This window comes from Thamnophis sirtalis, unplaced genomic scaffold, assembly GCF_051295495.1.
Source record: "Thamnophis sirtalis isolate CommonGarterSnake01/CBP01778 unplaced genomic scaffold, rThaSir2_p1.2 scaffold_2, whole genome shotgun sequence".
NCBI classification, from domain to species: domain Eukaryota; kingdom Metazoa; phylum Chordata; class Lepidosauria; order Squamata; family Natricidae; genus Thamnophis; species Thamnophis sirtalis.
The window spans coordinates 104753359-104779225 of record NW_028261382.1 but is presented as its reverse complement, the minus strand read 5'-3'; the positions used below and the strand labels follow the sequence as shown (position 1 = coordinate 104779225).

The following is a 25867-nucleotide window of genomic DNA, read 5'->3' as shown; positions in this document are numbered from 1 at the left end:
AGGTAAAGAAGAACGTGGCACGACAAAACCGCGCTCGACTAAAGCGGTCCCGATTAAACCGCGCCGCTGACGTCATCAACAGGGCGACAACAGCGAGAGCGGAGAAAGAAGGGCGCTTTAAATAGCGCTTTGAAAGCAAGCCGATTCAACTTAAGGTAAGGGTTAGGTTTAGGGTTAGTTTTAGGGTTAGGTTAAGGGTTAGGGTTAGGTTTAGGGTTAGGATTAGGTTTAGGGTTAGGTTAAGGGTTAGGTTTAGGGTTAGCTTTAGGGTTAGGTTAAGGGTTAGGGTTAGGTTTAGGGTTAGGATTAGGTTTAGGGGGGTTAGGTTTAGGTTTAGGGGTTAATTTTAGGTTTAGCGTTTACAGTGTGCTTCTGTCTCCGCGCTGTTGTCGCCCTGTGATGACGACAGCTACGCGGTTTCGTCGAGCGCGCTTTAGTCGAACGCGGTTTTGTGGTGGAACCAAAGAAGAATCCTAGAGTGTCAGCTAAAGACCTATAGAAATCTCTGGCACATGCTAACATTTTTATTGACACATCTACAATAAGGAAAACATTAAACAAGAATGGAGTACATGGGAGGACACCACGCAGGAAGCCATTGCTGTCCCAAAAAAAAATATTGCAGCACGTTTGAAGTTTGCAAAAGAGCACCTGGATGTTCCACATCACTACTGGCAAAATATACTGCGGACAGATGAAACCAAAATTGAGTTGTTTGGGAAAAACACACAACACTATGTGTGGAGAAAAAAAGGCACAGCACACCAACATCAAAACCTCATCCCCACTGTAAAACATGGCGGAGGGAGCATCGTGGTTTGGGGCTGCTTTGCTGCCTCAGGGCCTGGACGGATTGTTGTCATTGATGGGAAAATGAATTCCAGGGTTTATCAAGACATTTTGCAGGAAAACGTACGACCATCTGTCTGCCAACTGAAGCTCCGCAGGGGATGGGTGACGCAACAGGACAATGACCCAAAGCACACAAGTAAGTCAACACAAAAATGGCTTCAACAGCACAGGATACGCCCTCTGGAGTGGCCCAGTCAGAGTCCTGACCTCAACCCGATTGAAATGCTGTGGCATGACCTTAAGAGAACGATTCACACCAGACATCCCAAGAATATTGCTACACTGAAAGAGTTTTGTGAAGAGGAGTGGTTCACAATTACTCCACATCGTTGTGCAGGTCTGATCTGCAACTACAGGAAACGTTTGGTTGAGGTTATTGCTGCCAAAGGAGGGTCAACCAGTTATTAAGTCCAAGGGTTCACATACTTTTTCCTCCCTGCACTGTGAATGTTTCCACGTTATGTTCCATTAAACCATGGCAACATCTAATGTTTGTGTAGTATTATTTTCAGCAGACTGTGTTTTTCTATTGTTGTGACTTAGATGAAGTTCAGAGCACATTTTATGACCAATTCATGCAAAACTCCACATAATCCCAAGGGGTTCACATACATTTTCTTGCAACTGTAGATTGGTGTAGTGGTGAAGGCTGCGAGTTCTAGTCCTCCCTTATGGATGAATACCTAATCTGGGCCAGCCATTTGCTTTCAGCCCAACCACCTCACAGAGCTGGGGGTATCTGGTGGGGAAAATGGGAGATAGAATAGAAAATAGAATATAAAATAGAATAGAATGGAATGGAATAGAATAGGTCTGGAAGGGACTTTGGAGGTCTTCTAGTCCAACCCCCTGCTTTAGCAGGAGACCGTGTACCATTTCAGATAAGTGGCTGTCCAGTTTCTTCTTAAAAACCTGCCAGCGTTCCAAGTATCATGCAGAATTAAATCAGAGTCCAAGGCAAAATGATCCTTAAAGTTCCAATTTGATAAGTCAGACATCTTAGCACATCTGTGAAATCCCAATTCTGGAAATTACATCGGATTCCCACCCAGTTGACAATTCATGATCTTGTCCCCACACCCACAAATCCATCACATGGTCCAATCTTCTTCCACGCTGGCATCTCCACCCAGCTGGTTCCGGTCAGGTGCAGAGGTGCGGAGACAAAAGATGACCTTGGGCTTCTAAAAAAGAATGACAACAACACATTCCACAATTCTACTCCTTTCTATTCCCCCCTCCCAACTACTACACTAATGAAACAGCATAATGAAATAAGAGAGAGTGTGGCAGGCCAAAGATCCTAAAAGGGATATAACTGCAGGCCTGACACCTACCAGTGATGAAGCACCCACAACATCTGAAAATAAGCCGTTCTACTTGTTAATTGTCCTCACCGTTAAGTTTCTCTAGATAATGAGGCGAGAGCTTCACTTCTAGGCCACGAACAAACAATCATATGTGAGAATTTTAGTTGTACATAGATGATATTCAAGGAGGTTTTGGAGAGCTATATAAAAATAAGCCCATGGAAGGAAAAGAGAGCAGCTTAATATTAAAAAAAGGTGACGTCACATATTGCCTGTCACAAAATCCATCCCAGTTTTCTTACTTTTGTTTTATGTTTATTTAGCTTGCACAACAAAAGGACGTGAGAAACCTCCCACTCGAACCTGAAGTTCTCTCCGTTTTTGTACCTCCGTTTATCAGCAAGGAAGATTTGCAAGCTCTTCCTCTAAATAGCAACGCTCTCAATAAGACCAAACGCCGCTCGTTCCGAAAAAGGAAGGAGAAATTTAAGACGGAGGAGGCCAAGACTGCGAACGGAGCCCCCAAAACACCCGAGGAGGAAGACGTCGCTGTCCCCAAAGATGTTGACCTGAATGGACTGCCCCAGCTTTGTTTTCCAGGTTATTTCTCTTTATTTATTAAGATTTATGTCTGTCTGTCTGTCTCTGTCTGTCTACCACTTACCTACATCTATCTGTCTGTTTTTATGTCTGTCTGTCTGTCTGTCTGTCTGTCTATCTATCTATCTATCTATCTATCTATCTATCTATCTATCTATCTATCTATCTATCTATCAATCATCTACCTACCTACCTACCTACCTACCTACCTACCTACCTACCTACCTACCATCTATCTACTATCTATCTATATCTATCTATCTATCTATCTATCTATCTATCTATCTATCTATCTATCTATCTATCTATCATCTATCTATCTATCTATCTATCTATCTATCTATCTATCTATCATCTACCTACCTACCTACCTACCATCTATCTACTATCTATCTATCTATATCTATCTATCTATCTATCTATCTATCTATCTATCTATCTATCTATCTATCTATCTATCTATCTATCTATCTATCATCTACCTACCTACCTACCTACCATCTATCTACTATCTATCTATCTATATCTATCTATCTATCTATCTATCTATCTATCTATCTATCTATCTATCTATCAATCATCTATCTATCTATCTATCTATCTATCTATCTATCTATCTGTCTGTCTGTCTGTCTATCTATCATCTACCTACCTACCTACCTACCTACCTACCTACCTACCTACACCACAATGTAGAAAAGATGTGGAGATTCTAGAAAGAGTGCAGAGAAGAGCAACAAAGATGATTAGGGGACTGGAGGCTAAAACATATGAAGAAGGGCTGCAGGAACTGGGTATGTCTAGTTTAATAGAAAGAAGGACTAGGGGAGAAATGATAGCAGTCTTCCAATATCTCAAGGGTTGCCACAAAGAAGAGGGAGTCAAACCATTCTCCAAGGCACCTGAGGGCAGAACAAGAAGCAATGGGTGGAAACTAATCAAGGAGAGAAGTAACTTAGAACTGAGGAGAAATTTCCTGACAGTGAGAACAAAGAATCAGTGGAACAGAAGTTGCCTCCAGAAGTTGTGAATGCTCCAACACTGGAAGTTTTTAAGAAGATGTTGGATAGTCGTTTGTCTGAAGTGGTATAGGGTTTCCTGCCTAAGCAGGGAGTTGGACTAGAAGACCTCCAAGGTCCCTTCCAACTCTGCTATTGTATTGTGTTGTGTTGTATTATATTGTATTGTATTAAGGACTACCTGTATGTTGGAATCTTTTGAAGACGTCGTTTTAGGGAGCTTTCCCCCCTATTTTATCATTCGATCACTAATCTGTATTGTTAATGTTTATAGGCTTATATTTGATAGCTTTTTGCTTTTATTGCTTCTGTGGAATTCTATGCCATGGAAGTGTATCAGCTTTGTATTCTGTGTAAGCCATTGAAAGTTTCTTGACTGCTGTATGGAGAAATGTGAATAGTCATAAATAAGAAAATTCCAAAGGTTTAAAAGTGAACGTTGAAAGTTGCAACAGCACTGAAAATTGTGACTTATGACCGTTTTTCAGAGTTACGACCTTTGCAGCATCCCCAGGGTCATGTGAACAAAATTCAGACTGGTTCATAATTATGAATGCCCCAACACTGGAAGTCTTTAAGGAGATGCTGGATAGCCATTTGTCTGAAACGTTATAGGGTTTCCTGCCTAGGCAGGGGGTTGGACTAGAAGACCTCCAAGGTCCCTTCCAACTCTGCTATTGTATTGTAAATATGTGAATTATGGTCCTTTTCCTGATATTCTGCGATATTCCGCGATCCCTGAGCTCTTTTTCTGCAATGCTTTTATTTATTTTTTTGTTTCATATATTTTTTTACAGGAGGATTTTATGTCACCTGTGAATCCAGAGAGGACCAATTTCATTTTCTCGTTTTCACAGATGTTTTAGGAAACCGAACTTACGGAGTTGTGGCCCAGTATTATCAGCCTATGCAAGTATGATTTTTAAAAAAAATATTTTGACCTTAATCAAGCTATTCCAGTGCTGGATCATTGACTAATTTCAGAATGTATTGATGAAAGATAGTCCTCTACTTACGACCAGCCCCTTAGCAACCATTTGAAAACCCCAAAAATGGGACTTAGAACCCAGATTCCAAGCTCCGACATCTTCCCCTGGCTCCCAAAATCATACCACTGTATTGTGCGCCCAGCAATTACGTTTGCAACCATTTACAGTGCCACGTGTCCTGTGAACCCCAATTGACAGTATATTTTAGTAGAAACCATTACCGTATTTGTCAGACTATAAGATGCACCGGTGTATAAGACGCACTAAGATTTTAAAGAGGCAAATAAGATAAAAAAGATTTTGTCCTTCCCAGCCCCCCAGGAGCACTCGGGCAGAAAACAGGCCATTTTTCGCAAAAAACTGAGTCATTTTTGCCTTTCCCCAGTCCTGCTGAAGCCTGCAGAGTGCTGTTGGCTGGGGGAAGGCAAAAACGCCTCAATTTTTTGCCAAAATGGGATGCGGAGGTGGAGCATCGGGAAGCCAAAAATGGCTATATTTGGCGAATAAGATACATGAACATTTTACATGCTCTTTTAGGGGGGGAAGGTTCATCATATACCCTGAAAAATATGGTAGTTACTGCTGGTTTCAATCAAAAACTGCTCCATAGCAAACAATAGGTGACTATGGCGGTTGCTGGGGGCTTAGCGTAATGATTGCTATTAAAAAAAGGTTGCAAAATGCAGTCCCGTCACGTGTTGGCTCACTTTACAACCATCCCAACTGTCTCCCTTACAGTCGTAACTCAAGAACTAACTTGATTTTGAGTCTTCATCTCTTGCTTTGAGATTTTCTTACTTTTGCAACTTGGTTTTCCAAGAGAGGCTATAACCCTTGATCATATTTTCTAGTCGTAAAATTCTGTCTCTTGATTTGGCTAACTTTGTAATATAGAGTGGTGTAGTTTTGGGTCTTTGTGTGTATGTGAATGACTTTCCCGTCCTTGAAAGGCAACTAAGTCACAAGCAGTTGTGTGTGTTGTTTTTTTTCTTTAGGAGGGACGCCTTTACAATGGGCAGGCACATTGGGATAAGCTCCAGAGCTCTAGATCTGATGCCTACTTCGTACCGTTCGCTGTTTGTGTCATATCCAGGTACCCATATTTCAACGCCTTGAAGGACTGTTTGTCTTGGTAAGGATAAATAATTTGGGTGGCTTTTTTCTTTGTGAGCTGCTGGGATAGAGCCACAATTTTCTTTGCAATTGCATGTAGTCCTCGACTTACAACAGTTCATTTACCAAGCAACCAGACAGGTTTCCAAATAGCATCCAAAAGTAAATCAGAGTCCAAGGCAAAGTATTCCTCAAAGTTCCAATTTACGAAGAGAGCCATGTTGGCACATCTGGGGAAAACCCGAATCTGAAAGCTTCCTGGTTTTCCCCACCCAGTTGAAAGTTCAAGATCTTGCCCCCACACCCACAAGTCCATCACACGATCCAATCTCCCACAGCTATGCTGGCAGCTTCCACCCATCCAATTCCGGTCAGGTGCAGAGATGCAGAGAATACAAAGGATGATCTTGGCTTTCTAGAAAGAATGTTGTTATAGCTACACAGCATCTAACTCCGTACAGTCCCCACTCCCATTTTCCTACAATAGAAAATGCATAGAAAGTATGGCAGGCCAAAGATCCAAAAGAAAAGATGGCTGCAGGCCTGACAAGCAGCTTGATTGGACCATGTGACTGATTGTTTGGGAAAGGAGGGTAAACTTTTACTTGTAATTCGGTGATACCGGCGGGAACCTTTAGAGTCGGTTTTCACCAGTCTGTTGACAATATGATATGTCCAATAAACCTGTTTGTTGAGGAACCTGCTTGCCTCGGAGTCCTGCTTGCATATTACTTGGAATCCTGACACCACTTTGCAGTAGCTTCTTAAAAGATTTTGATAACAAACGAGCTCTCCTGTTTCAAATTTTGCAGCTCCTAAATTTTTAAAGCGAGGTGCTGAATTTTATGTCCTACTGACTTGACTTTAATTTCATAGAGTAATAATAAGCTGGCAGGAGCGGAGCTGCAAAACGAGATTAAATTTGCACGAATTGTTCTGCAAGCTTCGTTGGTTTGAATCTTAAGATCCGTACTCGAAAAAGGAAAAGAACAGAATTGCATTAAATTAAAGAGCAATAGGATGGTACATTGTTTGCAGAAGAAGCAAATGTTTGAAAGGCATGGGAATTCTACTCACCTTACTTTTTTAAAAATTGCAGTTTGTTGCTACGGCTGAAGCCTTACAAAGAGTCAGAAGTCGAGGAACATATAAAAGAATTTGCCGCAAAGTTATCTCTGATACCCAGGCCTCCTCCTGGGCAACTTCATCTGGTAAAAATACTTAAAATATATTATACTTTCTATGACTTCCTGTGCTTTAGTGCAAACAAGGAGTAGTGTTTGAGAAGAGAACGGTGAGGATTTCCTTCTCGACCTTTTGTAAGCCCAACAGGAAACACGGATGAGATGAGCTAAATTTACTTTATTGTACACATTAACACAATCTCGTAAATCTGAAAGTACAGATCTCCCACTAACGCATTTTATCTGCTTGATCTATTAGGGTGGGTCTTTTTTTAAAGTTCCTATCTCTGGCTGTTGAGCAGCTGAGGGCTACCCATCCTTTTATCTGATCGTTCCCTAGATAGCATCTCTTCCTCTCGTCCCTCAAAAGTCATTCTCACACACCCTTTCAGTCGTTTTCCCACTGCAAAACGCCCGTCTTATTCTTTTCTTGATGCCTGTTGGGGCATTCACCATCCAAATGGAGAACGGCCTTGATTTCTCATGTCGCTAAACTTTCTCTTTCTCCTTTGCTCTTTCTGCCTTCCTAGGATTTCCTTGTTGATCCTCTTTTGTCTGAAGCCACTTTTGGCAAGAGGGATTCGAGCTCTTCTTTCCTTTCCCGGATCTCACCTTTCTGCTTTCTTTAACCTAGTCCCCCTTACACCTTTTCTGCACTCTGCGTAGTGTTGCTCACACCAAAAGAGAAAACGGAATCCGATGTAAGTATACCCAGGATTCTTAGATATACTATTGGAAATAGCAATAGCAATAGCAGTTAGACTTATATAAGCCCTATGAAGCGGTATATAAATCTAACTGCTATTGCTATTCCACTCCGATCCTCTTTAGAAAACGTGTTGTAATCTCCTTCTGCTGTTTGCGGCGATGAAACCCGCCATAACTGAACTCCCGCCATCTTTTTCCTCTTCTACTAGCTATTTAATGCGAAGCCCCTCCAAGTCGTCTTTCCATCTCACGAAGACCCCGACAGCCCGCTTGTTGATCTGGATCTACATCTTCCCTTCCTTTGCTTCAAGCCCGAACAGATTTTACAGGTAAAAGGGTCGTTTTTAAACTGATCGACGTTTTCTGCATCAATCTAGGAAAACCCGAAATGTGAAAGCTTCCAGGTTTTCTCACCCAGGTGAAAGTTCAAGATCGTGCCCTCACACACCCCAAAGTCCATCACGTGGTCCAATCTTCCACTGCCACGCTGGCAGCTTCCATCCATCCAGTTTCGGCCAGGTGCTGAGACAAAGGATGACCTTGACTTTCTAGAAAGAATGTTGTTATGGCTACATATCACCCAACTCCGTATAATCCCCTCTCCCATTTTCCCACCATTGAAAATGAATATTTATTTTTATTTTTTTATTTATTTATAAAATTTATATGCCGCCCAATCCCGAAGGACTCCGGGCGGCTTACAAAAAAGAGAGAGAGAGAGAAAAAGACACATAACCATTAAAAAAAAAACCTTTCTTTCTCTGTATTGGCTCATCCCAAGGGACCATACAGACAGAAAACCATTATTTTTATTGTTGCCTTTGTTACATTTGTGTTGCATTTATTTATTTATCAGCACAAATGCAATACACACACACACACACATACATACATACATACATACATACATACATACATACACGGCTGTGTGTGTGTATGTTCCAGCATAACTCTGAAACGCCTCGAGCAATTTCAACCAAACTTGGTACACAGATTATTTACCCTCTGGAAACAAATACTGTGGGGGTAAGACACCCGTAACACCTCTCTGGGTATGTGTTCTGTTAAGATACAGCCTGTTGTGCCTTAAAATGGCTTCTACCGTCCTGCCTTAAAATGGCTTCTACTCTACAGTGCTGTGGGAGTTGCCATGGTAACAGCTTCACCGTACTCCACAAGGGAGCTCCCTCTGGTAAGAGGAAAAATCCAACATTAGAAATTGCAGCGACGTTCATGGAAGGAGGGTTGGGATAAATAAATCCTCTGGCAACGCCGGGTTGCCAGTTAGTATATGTATAAAAGGGATGGTGATCTGTTGGTTTTCCTTTCTTTCCAGATACTTACCTGCATTTTAACTGAACGGAAAATTGTCTTCTTCTGCTCCGACTGGGCCCTGCTGACCCTCGTAGCTGAGTGCTTCATGCTGTACATCCATCCCATTCAGTGGCAACACACGTTCGTACCCATCCTATCCCGTCAGATGCTGGATTTTGTCATGGCCCCCACCTCCTTCCTGATGGGCTGTCATATCGACCACTTTGAGGAGGTTTGCAAGGTTGGTTGGGAATTATTTCTAGATCTACAATTTATTTATTTATTTGTGTTTTTTTAATCTCATCTTTATTAATTTATATACAAGTCAAGGCAGTCAACATACCTAATATCCTTCTTTCCTCTCTTCTCCCCACAACAACAATTTTATGCTTGTTGGGTTGAGCTGAGAGAGGCGATTTGTTCCAGTATTGCCCAGCCGGCTTTCATGTCTAAGGTGGGACTAGAACTCACCATCATCTAGTGTTTAGCTCAAGGCTACCCACTCGGTTTACATGTCTACGTCAGGACTAGAACTCACCATCACCCGGTGATTGGCTCAAAGTCACCCAGCCAGTTTTCATGCCTAAGGTGGTACTAGAACTCATCATCATCATCTGGTGTTTAGCTCAAGGGCACCCACTTGGTTTTCATATCAAAGTCAGGACTAGAACTCACCATCACCTGGTGATTGGCTCAAAGTCACCTAGCCAGCTTTCATGTCTAAGTCAGGACTAGAACTCACCATCATCTAGTGTTTAGCTCAAGGCTACCCACTCGGTTTACATGTCTACGTCAGGACTAGAACTCACCATCACCCGGTGATTGGCTCAAAGTCACCCAGCCAGCTTTCATGTCTACGGAGGAACTAGAACTCCCAATCTAGGTTAGCTCTTTCACCACAACACGGAAATGGTTCTCAAACTTCACTTTTATCTTTACACAAGCTTCAGAGAAAGCTGTAACCAAATTGCATTTGTTTATCCGGTTGATAAAAATATTATTTGCTATTGCTCTGTATTCAGGAAATCTCTTAACCACATTTTATCAGCTTGTCAATTACGGGATGCATTTAGATTTTTAAATTGCGCTATCCAATCCCTTGTGGCATACGTGTTACAGGATCTTGACAGAAGACTTTTTTTAAAAAAATGAATGTCTTAGGGAAAAAAATGGCATCCGGTTTTTGATTTTTATTTTATTTTACTAAAAACACAAAGACGTTAGTGATTCAATATCCATAGATTAGGTCAATAGCTCAGCAGGCACCTAATGAGATTTCTACATTAACGTATCAAAGACTTGTTGCCTGTTAAAACAGCCGATTATTTTTAAGTCTACAAGAAACCCAGAAGTGGGAATAAGCTACCCCACTGAAGATTTAGTATTTAATTAGTTATTAAATTTACATGCTGTCCATCTCACTATCAGACCCGATCTGCTGCTCCTTGGCTCCCAAAAAGACAGTCCCCCCCCCACCCTTCCTCTGCACCACTTTGGGCCAATGCAACTTTGTGCTAATGCCCTTATAACCTCCAGCTTAGACTACTACAAACATATGCTCTGCATGGGCTGCCCTTGAAGACTGTTCGGAAACTTCAATGGCTGGTAGAATGTAGGTTACAAGATTGGTGAATGCATCAGGCTAGAAATTAGGAGATCTGGTCTGGCCGTATGGAGAAAGCCAGCCGAGTGACCTCCGGCCCACCACTTTCTCTCAGCCCCAGGAAGGAGACAATGGCAAACCATTTCTGAAAAACCTTGCAGGCAGTTTCTGAGAATAGGACACAACTGAATGGAGTGGGGGAAAGGGGGAGGGGAAGCTAAAATTTACCAAAAAGCAACTGGGCGTTCTTGTTTTTTTTTTTTCCTTTGAAAATGTTTTGCTTCTCGCTCAAAAAGCTTCTTCCATTCTGACTTCTGTTCTTCCGTTCTTGGATAAGAAGTGAAACATTTGCAAAGAAAAAAAAATCAAGGAAGTCCAGTTGCTTTTTGGAAAAGCGCCTTTGGGGCAGGAGTGGGCTTCAAAAATTTTGGTTCACTGACAAATGCGCGCTCGACAAAAGCGCGCTGACGAAACCGCGGTGAGAAAACCGCGAGTTCAAAATCACACCGACGAATGAGCGCAGAAGCGCGCCAACAAAAGCGCGCCAACAAAAGCGCGCTCTTAACCTAACCCTAACCCTAACCCTAACCCTAATCCTAAACCTAACCCTAATCCTAAACCTAATCCTAAACCTAACCCTAAACCTAATCCTAAACCTAACCCTAAACCTAATCCTAAACCTAACCCTAACCCTAAACCTAACCCTAAACCTACTCCTAAACCTAATCCTAACCCTAACCCTAAACCTAACCCTAAACCTACTCCTAAACCTAAACCTAATCCTAAACCTAACCCTAAACCTAACCCTAAACCTAACCCTAACCCTAACCCTAACCCTAAACCTAACCCTAAACCTAACCCTAAACCTACACCCTAAACCTAACCCTAAACCTAACCCTAACCCTGAACCTAACCCTAAACCTAATCCTAACCCTGAACCTAACCCTGAACCTAACCCTGAACCTGAACCCTGACCCTAACCCTAATCCTAACCCTTACCCTAACCCTTAGAGCCAAGGTGGCGCAGTGGTTAAATGCAGCACTGCAGGCTACTGCTAGATCAGCAGGTCAGCGGTTCAAATCTCACCAGCTCAGGGTTGACTCAGCCTTCCATCCTTCCGAGGTAGGTAAAATGAGGACCCAGATTGTTGGGGGCAATATGCTGACTCTCTGTAAACCGCTTAGAGAGACCTGAAAGGCCTATGAAGCGGTATATAAGTCTACTGCTATTGCTATTGCTGCTATTACCTTAACCCTAATCGCGCTTCTGTCGGCGCTCTTTTGTGGGCGCGCCTTTGTGGATGTGCTGTCGATGTCGCAGTTTTATCGCCGCGGTTTTGTCGGCGTGCTGTTGTCGGGCGCGCATTTGTCAGGTCACGAAAATTTTAGCAAGGCGTTCTCTGCCCAGTTGCTGGGTGAGCGTGGCCATGGTGGGTGTGGCCTAGTCTGCCTCCTGCACCACCGTGTGGGGGCCTCTTTGCCCTCCCCGGGCTTTTCTTGAGCCTCCGGGAGGGCGGAATGAGCCTCCCTAGGCACCGGAGGCCCATTTCCTGCCCTCCCGAACTTCCGGTAGGCCCGTTTTTCGCCCTCCCCGAGCCTCCATGTAAAACGGACCACCTGGGGACTCTGGGGAGGAGAGGGGTGGGCGGGGCCAGCCAGGAATGGGATTTGGAGGTTCTCCGAACTGCACAGAATCTTAGCTAGAGAGTTCTCCCCAGACTCTGCGAATCCCTGCTTTGGAGCAACCATGATCTGGATGACTGAGAATCTCCACAGACAAGCTAAAATTAAAATTGTTTGTGTTCTTAGTCTGCCACGGGTGACATCTGTTTAGCGGATCGTTGACTTCTATTTTTAACTCTCAATCTTCCCCCCTTTTTTTTTTTGGTAACAATCAGGAAGCCGACGACTTAATTCTAATCAACATCGATACTGGCGATATCGCTCAATCTATGTCCTCTGAAGAGGAAACTGACATTCCAGATGTTCCAGCAGAAGCAGCCAGAGTTTTTATAGCAAGGTAAAAAAAAAATCAAGATTGTTTTCCTTGCTTCCATTAATAAGTCAGAACAAAAGACGTGGCTGGATTCACAAACCTTGGTTTACAGCATCAGGGTTAATGGCTGAAACTTAAAGATCATTCAAGGTGTCTGTGTATCCAGCTATTTACCCTGATTAAATGAAATGCACAGGTACAGTATAGGTGGTACCTTGCTCAATAGTAGTAATTGTGAGAGGGATAGCAATAGCAATAGCAGTTAGACTTATATACTGCTTCATAGGGCTTTCAGCCCTCTCTAAGAAGTTACAGAGTCAGCATATTGCCCCCAACAACAATCCGGGTCCTCATTTTACCCACCTCGGAAGGATGGAAGGCTAAGTCAACCTTGAGCCGGTGAGATTAGAACCGCTGAACTGCAGATAACAGTCAGCTGAAGTGGCCGGCAGTACTGCACCCTAACCACTGCGCCACCTCGGATCTTGGAGTCCTAGTGGACAACCATTTAAATAGGAGCCAGGCGTGTGCAGCAGCTGCCAAAAAAGCCAACACAGTTCTAGGCTGCATCAACAGAGGGATGGAATCAAGATCATGTGAAGTCTTAATACCACTTTATAATGCCTTGCTAAGGCCACGCTTGGAATATGGCATCCAGTTTTGGTCGCCATGATGTAGAAAAGATGTGGAGACTCTGGAAAGAGTGCAGAGAAGAGCAACAAAGAGGATTAGGGGACTGGAGACTAAAACATAGGAAGAACGGTTGCAGGAACTGGGTATGTCTCGTTTAATAAAAAGAAGGACCAGGGGAGACATGATAGCAGTCTTCCAATATCTCAGGGGTTGCCACAAAGAAGAGGGAGTCAAACTATTCTCCAAGGCACCTGAGGGCAGAGCAAGAAGCAATGAGTGGAAACTAATCAAGGAGAGAAGCAACTTAGAACTGAGGAGAAATTTCCTGACAGAACAATTAATCAGTGGAACAGAAATTGCCTTCAGAAGTTGTGAATGCCCCAACACTGGAAGTCTTTAAGAAGAGATTGGATAACGATTTGTCTGAAGTGGTGTAGGGTTTTCTGCCTAAGCAGGGGGTTGGACTAGAAGACCTCCAAAGTCCCTTTCAACCTCTTCTCTTCTAAATTTGGATGAATAATTATTCCAAAAACTAATGTATGGCAGTGTTTTCCCCCTTACCACCGTTGGAGCATCCCTGCAATCACATGACCAAAATTCAGATGCTTGGCAACTGGCATGTACTTACGACGGTTGTAGTGCCCCGGGATCGTATGATCCCCTTTTGTGACCTTCTGACAAGCAAAGTCAACGGGGAAGCCAGACCCACTTAACAACCGCGTTGCTTACATTAACAACTGTGGCAATTCACTTAACAACAGTGGCAAGGAAGGTCGTAAAATGAGGCAAAGCTCGCTTAGCCAGTGTCTCGCTCAGGCACAAAAATGTCGGGCTCCATTATGGTCGTAAGTCAAGGACTTATAGCGACAAAAGAAAAGCAGGGCTAGGGGGTGACATGATAGCAGTATTCTAGTATTTGAGGGGCTGCCACAAAGAAGAGTGGGGGGGTGTCAACCTATTTTCAAAAGGTAGGACAAGAAACTAAATAAGGAGAGAAACAACTTGGAATTAAGGAGAAACTTCCTAACAGTGAGGACAATTAATCAGTGGAACAGCTTGACACCAGAAGTTGTGGGTGCTCCCATCACTGGAGGTTTTTCAAGAAGAGATTGGACCACCATTTGTCTGAAATAGCAATAGCAATAGCAGTTAGACTTGTATACCGCTTCATAGGGCTTTCAGCCCCCTCTAAGCGGTTTACAGAGTCAGCATATTGCCCCCACAGTCTGGGCCCTCATTTTACCCACCTCAGAAGGATGGAAGGCTGAGTCAACCTTGAGCCGGTGAGATTTGAACAGCCGAACTGCAGAACTGCAGTCAGCTGAAGTAGCCTGCAGTGCTGCATTTAACCACTGCGCCACCTCGGCTCTTGATAATAGGATTACCTACTTGAACGGGGTTGGACTAGAAGACCTCCAAGGTCCCTTCCAGGCTCTGTCCTGATTGATCGGCCCCTTGTAACGAGTCATGCTCTTCTTCCCGCAGATCTGAAAACCTTCAGTTGCACTACGACCTTGAGCTCTGCCATCTGGGCACCTCCACGGACTTCATCGACATCCAAGGGCGACGGAGAAGCTGGCAGCGCAAGCTGAACTCTGAAATTCAACAGATTGCTCTGCAGCTAATCGTCAATATCTTTAAGTGGGTGCCCAAAGATTTCCTTTCAGAGGCCTTTAGCCAGTGGTGGGATTCAGCCGGTTCGCACCACTTCGGAAGAACCGGTTTGTTCACTTTCTGAGCGGTTGGGTGAACTGGTTGTTGGAAGAAATCATTAGGGCAGAGAACCGGTTGTTAAATTATTTGAATCCCACCCCTGCCTTTAGTTCTCTCCTCCACCTTCGTACCATCACCTGTTCAAAAACCGAAACCCTTCTTCAAAGGAAGGGATAAACGAGCCTTCTTTTTGGCGCCTCGAGAGAGAATTCTGGGTGGATTCAATGGATGGTCTGTGGGTTTACACCATTCATTAATTCTTGGGGTAATCCCATTTTTATCAACAGGGAGGTGAAAGATCACTTGAACTATGAACACAGAGTATTTAACAGTGAAGAATTCTTAAAGACAAGAGCAATAAATGATCAGCCTTTTTACAGAAAGGTAAGACAAAGCTTAACACAAATTGTTCTATTAGTTCATGTAATTAAAAAAAAACGACAGCTGTCATGAATATGAACCAGTTTCCCAGTGGGCCAATTTTGATCAATTGACCACGGGGATGCTGGAACGGTCGTAAGTGTCAAAAATAGCCAAAAGTCACTTTTTTCAATGCCTCTGTAACTTCAAAACAGTCACTAAGTGAATGGCCGTAAGTCGAGGACTACCTGTACTGTGGGTAATGCCTTCTCTCGTGCTTTTACAGGTACTGGAAACGTACATGTTCCACGCTTTTCTCAAAGCTCGCCTTAACCGAAGGATGGATGCCTTCGCTTACCTAGAGCAGAGCACCCAAAATGAAGAAGACAGGTAAACCTATTTTTGTATGATGTAGGTCAGCGATGGCGAACCGTTTTCTTATGGCGTGCCAAAATTGTATGTGCGCATGCACACCAATTCAATCCTTTCCACCCACCTGCGCATGCACGCGTGACCCCGCCCTCACGCATGCACGCACAACCCCTTCCCAGGGTCCGGAAGCTTTCCTGAAGGGAGGGCGAAAACGGCATCCCCCGGCTCCCTGGAGGCCCTCTTTCACCCTCTTTTTTGGGGGAAAAAGGTGCGTCTTATACTCTGAAAAATATGATATATTGTAAAACAGACACTTAAGATGCTTGCTCTTCTCATTTTGGAGCATTGTCGGGGTGGTCACGGCCCCGCTCGCATGAGCCTCATTGCGGGCACCCGTGGTCCCACTCGCATGAGGTGAGCCTCATCGCGGTCTCTCGTGATCCCACTCGGGAGAGCCTCGTGGGTATTCGCTGCCCCACCTGTGTGAGCACCAACACAGATATCGGCACTGAAAATAAGGACTGATGACTGTTGTTCACACTTCGAACTTTGCCGCATCCCCATGTGGTCATCATGTGATCAAAACTCAGGTGCTTGGCCACTGGTTCATATTTATGACCGTTGCCGTGTCCCCAGATCACACGAACCCCTTTTGTGACCTTCTGACGAGCAAAGTCAAGGGAGAAACTAGATCCACTTAACAACCTGGTTTGTTAACTTATCAACTGCGGTGATTGACTTCACAACTGTGGCAAGAAAGGTCGTTAAGTGGGACAAAATTCACTTAATGAACTGTCTCACTTCACAACAGGAGGTTTGGCCCCCATTGTGAATTCGATGCTTAGTGCCTGTCCTTGTGCTGCTATGATTATGTATCTATGGGGATGTATTTTGTGTTTTATGTGTATGTGTGTATACAGGTAGTCCTTGACTTACGACTCCAATTGATCCCAGAATTTATGTTGCTAAGTGAAACATTTGCTAAGTGAAGTTGCCCAATTTTACGAGCTTTTTTGCCACAGCTGTTAAGTGAATCACCACAGTTAGTAACATGGCCATTAAGTGAATCCGGCTCCCTCATTGACTTTGCTTGTCAGAAGGACGCAAAAGCGGATCACAGGACACTGCAACCGTCATAAATATGAGTGAATTTTGATCGCCTGACCCTGCAGATGCGCCAACGATCATAAGTGTGAAAAACGTCCCTGCGTCCCTTTTTTTCCAGTGCTGCTGTAACTTCATACAGGCACTAAACGAACCGTTGTAAGTCGAGGACCAACTGTATGTTTCTTCCCGTAGATTCAACTTCCTGGTTGGGAATCCGAGAAGGCTAACGATGGAGAAAATGATTTCTAAAAGATTTAATCCTCAGTTCATGCTCAGCAGGCGGATGGGGGTGAGTCTGCCTGATCTGCACGACATTAAGCAGAGCGACGGCCCAACGAGGAATTTATCCCTTCGGAGCGTAAACACTACACAAGGTAGGAAATGCAGCCCAGCTGCCATTGTTGCTTGACTTATTTGAGTGACTTATTTAATCCATGTTGTGGATTAGTGTTCTGGCCGAGGCTTCCCAGCAGCACGAAGCCGAGTCCTCGTCCCGATAAACTCCTTTTATTTAATTGACAGTGAATTCTTCTCCAGCAAAGTCTTTCCTCTCCCACAGCCTTTCCAGATAGTTCACAATTTCTGACCTTTATCAGGCTTGGAGAGCCGCCAGGCCGATATCTTTCGGACGCCGCAATGCTTGGCAAGAATGACGGAATGGACTAATGGTCTCCTGCAAACTCCACTCCCCTGTCGCTCCTCTTTTATTTCCTCTGGGAGGGGCCATTCACTTGTGGCCTTACTCCCAAGTCGACCTCTGTTCTATAGCTGTTCCCTTTGTCTGGCAACTCTGTGCATGCGCACACTGGGAACAGGCTCCAGCTGTTCTTCTGCCTCACTGATGTCTGACTCTGAAGTCAGCTGATAGCTGTCGGACGGCTCTGGCCCCCTCTCTGCCTCCGACACAGAACCCTCATCAGAGCCTTCCCCAGACTCCAGGACTGGCCCATGTTCCTCCCCAACCTCCTCACTGTCCGAATCAGCTGCCAGCTCTGCTGACCGCTGGAGGACCACAACAACTTCAGCTGACCACTAGCTGCAGTAGTTCAAATATCATTGTCTCATGGTTGGCTCAGCCTTCTGTCCTTCTGAGGTGGGTCAAATGAGGACCCAGATTGTTGTGGGGCAAGAGGCTGACTCTGTAAACCGCTTAGAGAGGGCTGGAAAGCACTGGAAAGCGATATATAAGTCTAAGTGCTATTGCTACCCGTCAGTCTTCGATCTCTTGGCGGAGAAGAAATATATAGAAGTTCAAAATGAAACCAGAACATTAACGGAAAACCTCGGTACCTTTTTTTTGTAAATGTCTCTCTCCTTCTTCTCCTTTTTCTAGCTCTGTTAATATAGTTTTTTAAATTTATTTTCCATTTTATAAACATTTCATCTCTCCTTAAGCAGTGTATTGTCTAGGTACAAATATTTCGGTTCAATATCCTTCCACAAATTATATAAATTGAACAATTATACCATGTGTAACTCTTCATTTCCTTCATAACGTATCTTCTAATAAAAATGCAATAATAACATTAAACATGATTATTCTCATCCTACTCATGTTATCAGTTGCCATTTTATTCTTAAGCTCTATCTTAATGTATTTTCTATTCTTCTTGTCTTCTTCCTTTATTTCCAATTTCCTTTTTTATTCTCCAACCATTAATGCTTCCCATATCATATAATAATCAGTTTCTTCCTTCTCCTTAATTGCTAGTGTTAGTCTATTCATTTCTGCGCATTCTAATATTTTCCTAATCACCACCGCTTCAGTAGGAATCTCTTCACTTTTCCAACATTGTGCAAATACAATTCTAGCTGCTGTTAACACATGAATAATTCCTTTTTTTCTAGCGAAAAGATCGATTTCGAAACCCATCAGCACTTTCAAGATTCCAGAGATCCATTTGCCACTGCTGGGTCAGTGCGTCCAGTCCTATTATGTCGATTTTAGTAATCATCTCAACAGAGCCATCACCATTTTATCTCCAGAGAACTCTGCACTTCTGGCCAGGTATTTCTACCTTCGGGGACTTATAAGTCTGATGCAAAGAAAATTCCTAAATGCCCTTTCGGACTTCCAAAACCTGTACAAGACGGACATCGGGATATTCCCCACGGACCTCGTGAGAAAAATGATCGAGAGTCTCCCACCCCAGGATCGCTCCCAGGCAGATCAGAAACCCGAACTGAAGAGGTTGATCAGTCATCTGCTGGACAAACAGAGGGAGGTCACCAAAACCGACGACCACGTGAAGAAGTTTGAGCTGCCAAGAACTCACATGCAGGTGAACGACTTCGTGAAGCGCATCCAGGAATCTGGGATTGTCAAAGATACTGACACGATCCACCGGTTGTTTGACGCGTTAACCGTAGGTAAGGGGCAAAAACAAAAGAGAAACTTACTCCCTTCTTAGAAACATTGGTGAGAATTCCCAAAGAGGCAACGTTTCACTTCTCACCCAAGAAGCTTCTTCAGCTCTGACTGGATGGTGGGGAATGGAAGGATTGATACTCCTTGCAGACAAAGCTGGGCATTTGCATCCTTTGAGAGGGTCATTGAGGCCACTTGGAGGTTTATCTGTGTCCTCAGGGTGCAAGTGGTTCCTGTAATCTGCATTTTTTTCCCCTATGGAAATCAATCCCTACTCCCACACCAATTCAGAGGGTTTTCATCCCAAATTGCATAGCTAAAGATCTATAGAGGTTCTCCATCATCCAGGTCATGGTTGTCCCAAAGGTGTTTTTTTCAGGAGGCAACTGGACTTTCTGGTTTTTCCTTTTGAAGACGTTTTGCTTTCTCATCCCAGAAGCTTCTTCAGTTCTGACTGGATGGTGGGGGACGGAAGGATTGATGCTCCTTGCAGACAGCTGGTCATTTGCATCTCTTGCCCTCTGGTGCTTTGGAAAATAAGTTGAGCCCTTTTTCTTTGTGGCAGCCTCCAGTATACTGGAATATTAATTAATTAATTAATTAATTCATTCATTCATTCAATTTCTATAGCCACCTGTTCTGACTCCTCTCCTCCATCCAGGAACGAAAGCCCAAACCCACGTAACTAAAAAGGTTTATTTTAATCAGTCAAGACTCTCATTGGCTGCAAGCCACATAAACATAAAATTATGCATGAATTATAGTTAAAATTATAGTTAAAATTATAGTTAAAATTATAGTTAAAATTATAGTTAAAATTATAGTTAAAATTATAGTTAAAATTATAGTTAAAATTATAGTTAAAATTATAGTTAAAATTATAGTTAAAATTACACTTAAAATTATACTTGAAGTTATACATGAATTATACTTAAAATTATACTTACTTAAAATTATACATGAATTATACTTAAAATTATACTTAAAATTATACTTAAAATTACACTTATTACACTTAAAATTATACATGAATTATACTTAATATTTTACTTAAAATTTTACTTAAAATTTTACTTAAAATTTTACTTAAAATTTTACTTAAAATTTTACTTAAAATTTTACTTAAAATTTTACTTAAAATTTTACTTAAAATTTTACTTAAAATTTTACTTAAAATTTTACTTAAAATTTTACTTAAAATTTTACTTAAAATGGGCAGCCGACACTTTCCCTCTCTTTATGTAACATTTGATGTACAGGAGATCTACAAACGTTCATTACGGTAAACATTTTCTTCATTTTTAAGGGCAGCAAAAACAAATTGACCCGGAAACATTTAAAGATTTTTATACCTACTGGAAGGAAACAGAAGCAGAAGCCCAGGATGTTGCCTTGCCGCCCAGAGTCATGGAACACCTGGACAAAAACGAATGTGTTTACAAGTTATCCAACTCGGTGAAAACGAACAAAGGAGTTGGCAAAATCGCACTGACCCCGAAACGCCTGTTTCTCTTGAGGGAAGGCGCTTGTCCCGGCTATCAAGAGATCGCAACATTCAGGGATATAGAGGTGAGCTCAACAAAAGTTGCGTTCAACTTACGACTGTTCGTTTTGCAACTGTTCGGAGTTCTAACGACCCAAAAAAAGGGATTTATGACCATTTTTCACACTCACGACCCTTGGTCACGTGATCCCCGTGGTCATCCCTGTGGTCACGTGATCAAAACAAAGCTGTTACAGAATCTGTTAGTCCTGCTATAGATATTTTGAAACCTCCTCCCAGAGATAAGCAAGAGAAACAGACCGTAAAGTCGGTGCGTGGGGTCTGTAACAATGCTTTGAGCTCTAAGCATATTCGAGTTTGTAAGCAGAATCCTGAATAACAGGAAGCAAGCTTCCTATAAGCTTCTCCGCTGTCCTCACCACTCTCTGTATGGGCTTTCTATGTGAGGCACTGCTGCCATCAAACCAAACGGGGATGCAGTTTGTTAAAACGCTCTCAATTGTGCCTCCTGTAAAAAGTGGCCAGAACAGAAGATCCAGAGAAAAAATAGATTTTCCCAATCTGGAGGGGGAATAGATTTTCAACACTGAAAAATACACAACAGGACACTGTGGGCCTCCCAGATGTATTAGACCTAAGTCCTCAGCGGGCTGGGGCTCCTGACATTGGTAGCAAAACAACTGGAGAGCCCCCAATTACCTTCACCCCATGAGAGTTTGGGGGAGGAAGGCGGCCATGAGAAAAGATGAAAACAGAAATGTGTGTGTGTGTGTGGCCTTATTGTGGTTCTCAGCTCTTCCTTTTCTACGTTCCCCTTGCAGGAAGTGAGGAATAGCACTGTCACTTTTCTTCTCCTCAAGATTCCCACACTGAAGATAAAAGTCAAGTACAAAAAGGATGTTTTTGAAGCAAATCTGAAGTCCGAGTGTGATCTTTGGCACTTGATGGTGAAAGAGATGTGGGCTGGGAAGAAAATGGCAGATGATCACAAGGTTCGGATGTTGCATGATTTAATAACATGGCCGGATGTCTTACAATCTTTCACTTTCTCAGTGTTAGGGTTCTGTTCTGACCCCCTCCTCCGTCCAGTAACGAAAGCCGAGACAAGCTTAAATGGAATGTTCTTTAATAACAAGACCAGAATTTCGGTGGCTGAAAGCCAAGTAAACAAACAGATAAGGACCTTGGCAGCAAGTCCGACAAACCTTGGCAGCAATTCGGACAAACCTTGGCAGCAATTCAGCCTTCCAAGTTAGTTTCTCTTTAATCAAAGTGTTGACTTCTGCAAGAAGGGCGTTGCACAAGCAGTCTTTTTTATAGTCTGGAGAGGAGCCTAATGACCATCAGCTGAGCGTAATTACCTCCTGTAATTACATAATTGCTCCTGACGCCGAGTAGTTCTTCGATGGCGTGCATCCAGGAACAACTCACTGTTGGTTTCTGGATCACACTCCCTTGTCTCCTCCCCACTGATCCAAGGCTCAGGCTCCACCTGGTGGCTAACCAGTCTCTCTGCGCCCTGCTTGGAGTTGGAACCCTGTCCAGGGTCCTCCACATCCTCCAGGGCTGACTCATAGGGCCCCTCGCTGTCGGAGTCTGGTGGCAGCTCCAACGGCTCCTGCTGGGCCACAACACAGTTCCAAATAGCATCCAAAAGTAAATCAGAGTCCAAGGCAAAGTATTGCTCAACGTTTCAATTTATTAAGAGAGCCATGTTGGGACATCTGGGAAAACCCAAATCTGAAAGCTTCCCAATTCCCACCCCCCCTAGTTGAAAGTTCAAGATCTTGCCCCCACACCTACAAGTCCATCACATAGTCCAATCTTCCAATATCATGCTGGTAGTTCCATCTATCCATTTCCCTTCAGGTGCAGAGGTGCAAAGACAAAGGATGACTTTGGCTTTCTAGAAAGAATTTTGTTATGGCGACATATCATCTAACTCCATACAATCCCCACTCCCATTTTTCCACACAAAAATGCACAGCAGCATAATAGAAAGTATGGCAGGCCAAAAACCCAAAAGAAAAGATGGTTGCAGGCCTGATGCTTAGATTCATATTTTCATGTGACTTTTCCAGATGGCAAGATTAATAATTGAGTGAGCAAGACAACTGTCGTCCAAGCTTCCATATTAATGAAGCTTAACACCTTCCCTGCTGTGGTTCAAACAATTTGTTGGAAGCTGCCTCTCTTCAACGCTTCTGAATTTTTCTTACTTGTGTCTTGGTCTGATTTTATTGTGACCCACCACAAGTAACATCAGAACCACAACCTTACAAAAATCGCTTTGTGGATGAATAATGCTGCAGCGATGTAGCGAAAATAGACATCAAGCGTAGAGTAGACAGTTTCTACCTGTTCAAATTTCCAAACTATTTCCAAAGAACGTTATTTAAAGATGCCAAGCATTACATCACCCTGGATTTATTTCAAACATCTCCTGCTTTATTAACCAATTATATTGATTAGTCTTTAAGGATCCAAAGAATTTCAGAATGAAAGAGTTGGGAGGGAGGTCTTGCAGTCCATCCCCCTGGATTTTAATTGAATTTGTCTCTCCAAGGACCTCAAACATAGTGTCAAGTAATACACCATCAACAAACAGGACTCCGAGGCAGGTAGATTCCTCAAAGAACAGCTTTATTGGATATATCATATTGACACAGAATTGGTGAAAACCGTCTCTGAAGGTTCCAGCGGTTTTCACCTAATTAAAAATAAAAGTTTATCCCCTTTCCCAAACAATCAGTCACATGGTCCAATCAAGCTGCCGTCAAGTTGCCTGGTGACTTCACTCCTCCTCTCTCTGGCCACCTGTGGGAATGTCCTTGGTTCTCAAGAGAAAGTATTTTGTTTTGGCTAAAAAACCCCAGCTATCTCCATTCTCCATTCTCCCCACCCTAGCCCTCGGCTCCAGTGTGGCAACACTGAAGCCTCAAAATGGCTTCGGACAGGTCAACTTCAGAGTTCACACACGAGCTGCTTCTCCCCAAAAAAGGCAAAGTTGTACTTTAAGGAGTAAAATCTGCAATTCCACATTCATATTTCGGTTTCTTATATACAGAATATTGTATGTTAAGAGGCCCAGAACTCTATACATGATCCTCCAATGTACGCTGGGGAAAATTCACATGGAATCTCATGTGTAAAACACGTGCAAGTTGCAATCGGGTTTGTGACACCTGGTGGTTCATCTCAACATCCTATCTCTTCCGTTTCAGGATCCACAGTACCTTCAACAAGCCCTCACCAACGTCCTTCTGATGGACGCCGTAGTGGGTTCTCTGCAGTCCTCCAAAATAATCTATGCTGCTTCGAAGCTATCTTACTTTGACAGGATGAAGAACGAAGGTGAGCTGGTGGGTCGTTTACAGTAGATAACATTCTTCTCATCATCGTCTTTTAACGACCCCCATAATCCCTTGTGGGGTGGAGTCTGGGCAACTGAATGGAGCTGAGTGTTTACTGGCCAGATGCTTTTCCTGTTGCCATTGCGGAGTTATATTCAGCAGATATAATCTTAACGTGCCCAGAGAGAGAAATATCAGTCTCTACCTAGGATCGAAATCACAGCCTCCTGATTGTGAGGTGAGAGCTCCACCTGCAGGCCATACTGCACCACTCTTTTGGTGGTGTGAATTGTGTGACCTTCTTTACGTTCTTGTGTTAAGTTAGTAGTCCAAGTGCAGAGTTGCAAGTGACCATAATGACCTCCTAGTTATGAAGGATGCCAAGAATTGCTATATATCACTTACATGGCTTTCTCTGGGGAGAGCTTGCCTTTTCTTCCTGATCAGTCTTCTCTCAGTTCCTTCCCGATCAGCTGGGACTCGGGAGGCAGAGAATAGATGGGGGCGGGGCCAGCCAGAGGCTGTTTTTACCGGTTCTCCGAACTACTTAAAATTTCCGCTACTGGTTCTTCAGAACTGGTTTCCTTTTGGCCCTATAATCAGAGGTGGTATTCAGAAGGTTCTGACCACTTCTGGAGAACCAGTAGCGGAAATTTTAAGTAGTTCGGAGAACCGGTAAAAATCGTCCCTGGCTGGCCCCGCCCTCATCTATTCTCTGCCTCCCGAGTCCCATCTGACCGGGAAGGAATGGGGATTTTGCAGTAACCTCCTGCCACGCCCACTAAGCCATGCCACGCCCACCAAGCCACGCCCACCAAGCCACGCCCACAGAACCTGTTGGGGGGAAAAATGGAATCTCACCACTGCCTATAACCATCTTTAAACATGCCTGTCTCCTGCTTGTCCAGGGCCCATGATGGTCCCCAAAACAACTTCTGAAACACTAAAGCATAAGATCAACCCATCAGCTGATGAAACCTTCCCACAAGCAGTGGAAGTCTTGCTGTACACACCAGGTATGGAATTGAAGGTGGCCTTAACTCATGATGTAACCTGTCCATTCCCTACGTTCATTAAAATGGGGGGTACAGTGGTATCCCAACAATGGTCCCAGGTTGTTGTGGCCTGCCAGCAGAGCTGGCAGTTGAGTCGGACAGTGAGGAGAGGTTGGGGAGGAACCTGGGCCAGTCCTGGAGGCTGGGGAAGGCTCGGATGAGAGCTCTGTGTTGGAGGCAGAGAGGGGGCCAGGGCCCTCTGACAGTTATCAGCTGCCTTCAGAGTCAGACATCAGTGAGGGAGAGGAACAGCTGGAGCCTGTTCCCAGTGTGCCCATGCGCAGAGCTGCCAGAAGAAAAGAACAGCGTAGAAATCAGGGTGGACTTGGGAGGAAGGCCACAGGTGGACGGTGAATGGCCCCTCCCATAGGAAATAAAAGAGGAGCAAAAGGGGAGTGGCCTTTTGCAGGAAACAATTCGTTCGTTTCAGGAGTGTGAAGATCTGTCCGTGAATCTCAGAGACTCTGTGCCAAGACTTTCCTTGCACTGCACTTGGAAAATACTCAAATGGCAGCTTTCCAAGCTAGATAAGGTCTGTGGTGATAAATTCACCTTTGAAGGACTGTTTGCCAGGCCTTCGCTGAATGTGAATGAGAGGAATTCACATTCGTTTCATAAAAGGGGTTTTGCCGGGACTAGAATCTGCTTCGTGCTTTTGGGGGAAGCCTAGGTGAGTTCTGACGTGGACAAAGAAATGCCTAAACCCATCCAGCT

The 25867-nt window shown here is 43.7% G+C and overlaps 1 protein-coding gene across 2 annotated transcripts in view; it reads left to right on the top strand.

Moving 5' to 3' along the window:
• The window catches only part of DENND3 (DENN domain containing 3), a 51266-nt gene that overhangs the window by 9905 nt on the left and 15494 nt on the right, over positions 1-25867 (top strand). Inside the window, exons 2-17 of one of the 2 annotated variants that reach the window (XM_087706640.1) lie at positions 2486-2762; positions 4579-4694; positions 5766-5863; positions 6983-7094; positions 7985-8104; positions 9112-9330; positions 12591-12712; positions 14807-14962; positions 15322-15418; positions 15681-15784; positions 17066-17247; positions 18722-19243; positions 20548-20810; positions 21567-21737; positions 23970-24099; positions 25007-25114. In XM_087706640.1, coding sequence (XP_087562766.1) covers positions 2486-2762; positions 4579-4694; positions 5766-5863; positions 6983-7094; positions 7985-8104; positions 9112-9330; positions 12591-12712; positions 14807-14962; positions 15322-15418; positions 15681-15784; positions 17066-17247; positions 18722-19243; positions 20548-20810; positions 21567-21737; positions 23970-24099; positions 25007-25114 — 2797 coding nt within the window. Of the gene's footprint in view, positions 1-2485; positions 2763-4578; positions 4695-5765; positions 5903-6982; positions 7095-7984; positions 8105-9111; positions 9331-12590; positions 12713-14806; positions 14963-15321; positions 15419-15680; positions 15785-17065; positions 17248-18721; positions 19244-20547; positions 20811-21566; positions 21738-23969; positions 24100-25006; positions 25115-25867 lie in introns of both variants that reach the window. The other variant, XM_087706639.1, reaches the window with a different exon arrangement.